Source organism: Carlito syrichta, unplaced genomic scaffold, assembly GCF_000164805.1.
Source record: "Carlito syrichta isolate Samal-C Ts95f unplaced genomic scaffold, Tarsius_syrichta-2.0.1 Scaffold303184, whole genome shotgun sequence".
NCBI lineage: Eukaryota > Metazoa > Chordata > Mammalia > Primates > Tarsiidae > Carlito > Carlito syrichta.
The window spans coordinates 6,337-9,238 of NW_007247280.1; the positions used below are offsets into that span (position 1 = coordinate 6,337).

General features: G+C 60.7%; 1 protein-coding gene across 1 annotated transcript in view; it reads right to left on the reverse strand.

Moving 5' to 3' along the window:
* LOC103260366 (atrial natriuretic peptide receptor 1-like) overlaps positions 1–2,896 on the reverse strand; it is a gene marked incomplete at its 3' end in the record, with an annotated part of 6,957 nt that extends 4,061 nt beyond the window's left edge. Inside the window, exons 1-4 of the mRNA XM_008058011.2 lie at positions 2,384–2,896; positions 1,468–1,667; positions 931–1,044; positions 371–506 (exon numbers count right to left, since the gene is read on the reverse strand). Coding sequence (XP_008056202.2) covers positions 371–506; positions 931–1,044; positions 1,468–1,667; positions 2,384–2,417 — 484 coding nt within the window. The remainder of the gene's footprint in view (positions 1–370; positions 507–930; positions 1,045–1,467; positions 1,668–2,383) is intronic.
* Positions 2,897–2,902: the final 6 nt, after the last annotated feature.

Genomic DNA, 2,902 nt, shown 5'->3' on the forward strand with positions numbered 1-2,902 from the left:
AAGACTCCCACCTCAGGCCCATCCTCTTCTCTCTTCAGCCTCCTGGCTCTGAAACCCTCCTCCCCCACCCCCACCAGCCCCCTGCCCTTCATTGCCTAACTCTCCCATGAGCATATGAAACTTCTTTTCTGGAATCCTTTCAGACACTGAGGGATACAGTGCCCAGTAGGAATGATGGAGGTTGTACACTTAGGGAGACTCCTGAGGGAAAGGGCCTGAAGGAAGCTGTGGAGGCTCCTCGTGGAAGGAAGAGACTGGCCTGCCCGAGGACCTACTGGTGCTGCAGCGCTACAGGCTTCTCGCAGCTTCCCGCTGAGCACCTGGGGCCCACCCCCAGGGCAGCCCACTCCAGCCACCTCCAGGCCCTGACCTTGGAAGCTTCGGTTCCACATCCGCCGAGTGATGTCCTCCCCATCCGTGACAGTCCCCCCATGTGCCAGAGTCTCCGTAACTGCCTGGATATAGAGCAGGAGCCCGTCGTGGAAGGATGCGGGGATGGTGTTCACCTGAAGGGCAAGCAGGGCTCGGCTGGGGTGGGACGCGAGAAGGGAACAGAGTGAGGTGCTGGGGTGAGGGAATGGGAGGTGCTGGGAGCCTGGCCGAGGATGGGAGAAAAAAACACCCCACATCGCAGAGAGATTTTACGACTTAGATGATGCCTCCCCATGTGTCCCTACTCGCTGGATCCTGCTAGGCAGGTAGGGCAGAGGGATGTATCATCTCCATTTGACTGACAAAGACCCGAGTTTAAGAGGTGAACTTGCCAGCATCCCCTTCCATCATCAGGAGAGATGTGGGAACAATGGGAGGGGAGAGGGGAGACCTGGGGATACTGGGATGCATGGCTGACAGAACAGGATGGAGACTGGCAGGGGGTCATGAAGTGGGGGCTGGAAGTCCACGCTGGAGGGTCCCAGGATCCCCTCCTACCAGGCCATCTTCCACCGTGAAATTGAACTGCTCATGGGCCAAGTGTTTTAGCTGCTTCAGGAATTCCAGGTACTCGGGGTTATCCGGTTCTTTATATGTAATGATTTTGGCAGCCTGAGGAAGGGGTCAGTAGAGGAGGGAGAGTTAGGAGCTGACTCCTGCCCTCCCAACACTGTGGGTTCTCAGTCATCTGGAAGCCCACTCCCCAGAGCTTCATCTCTTCTTAACTCAAGGTCAGACTGGACTCTCTGTCCTGCATGAGGCGGTGCCTGCTCAGGGAACCCAATGGGATGGCTTTGCCAAGTTCTGTTCAGTGTGTGGTACTCAGCCTCCTCCCACCTCAAGCCCGTGCTCTTATCTTTTCAGTCTCCTGGCTCTAAAGTCCTGGCCAGCCCCTGCCCTTCACCATCTAACACCCTGTGAACACCCACAACCTCTTTTCTGGAATCCTTTAGGACACTGAGGGACACAGTGCCCAGAAACAATGTGCCGCCAGCTCAGACTCCCACCGCTTGGGCTTCAAACCTGGATACTCACCTGATAGGCCTCATGAGCCCTGGAATCTTGCCCATCCCCTCTCTCCCAGGGCCTGCGGGGAGCAAGGCCTTGTGCATCTTGCAGGCTTTGCCCAAAGACATCCAGGTGGAAGAAAACGTAGTCACCCCCGCTCAAGCCAGCTTCCAGGGCCAGGAGCATCAAGGTTCTGAAGGCATCTGGGGAGCTGCAGATGTAGATAACTGGAGGGAAAGGAGGTGTCAGAGAGAGAAGCCTAGGGACTTGGGGACTTGGGTAGGAAAGCTGGGGACCCCGGGAAGGAAGTTTAGAGAGGCAGGGCAGGAGAGACTGATGAGAGTTAAGTGGCAACTCCTGGCTCAGTCTGGTTCAGTCTAGGCCGTGGCAGGAGAAAAATGAAGGCTGGGGAGGAGGAGGTGTGGAGGGCAGAAGTGGGGAGGGTGGAAGAGAGAGGGAGAGGGTGGAGAAGAGAGAGGAGTCGAAAGTGGGGATGGTGAGACCTGGAGGGGAGGCAGAGAGAGGGAGGAGGCCAGCGGGAGAGGGGATGGGAGAGGATAGTGTGTGTGGGAGCCTTGGGAGGAGATGGAGGAGAAGAGAAGGCTGCAGGGAAGAGAGAAAATGCGGGAGAAAAAAAAGAGACCAGAGCTAAGCTATGCTAGGGTGGCACAGGCATTCTCTGGCTCCTGTTAGCTCCAGAAGAACGCTTGGGACGCAGGGGGTGGGGGGAGTCGGGGAGGTGAGAGGGCAGGAGCGCGAAGAGACGCGGGGGTCGTGGGAGGAGACAAAGAGAGGGAAATAGACACGCAGAGGTAGGAATGGCCGCGAAGGCTGAGACACGAATGCAGAGCAGCGAGGAGAAGGAAGAAGCTGGGCCGGGAGGAGAAGCGAGGAAGTGCTGGCGCCTCCCGCGGGTCCGAGGGACTGGGCGCGCGCGTCTCACCCCGGCCTTTGCGCGGCACGGTCCGCAGCAGCATGGCGTAGTGCTCGTGGTTGCCCTCGGCGAACTCCAGGTGGTCCACGGTGATGTTGAGGCGGTCGTGGACCCGCACGTACAGCCCCTCCACCACGAAGAAACAGCGCTTGTCGTCGCCGGGCCGGTAGGCGTAGAGCACCAGCGCCTGATGCTCCCAGCCCAGCCGTCGGTGCAGCGCCGCCACGAAGTCGCCCAGCTTGGTGTAGCTGGGGCCCGCGCGCGTGGTGAGCGCGAACTCGTCTTTGGCCCCGAAGCCCAGCGCCGGGGCGCCCGCCGTCAGCAGGGGCACCCGCCAGTGCGCGGTGAAGCGCCCCACCGGGGCGGCGGCGTACACGCAGCCGGGGCCCAGGAACACGGCGGGGTCGTGCTCCCACTTGAGGTCCACCGCGGCCAGGGGCGCGGCGGTGTCAGAGCAGACGCCCCGCGCGTTCTCGCTGCTGCCCAGCACCGTGCGGACCGTCCAGCCCGGCAGCAGGTCGGGCCGCG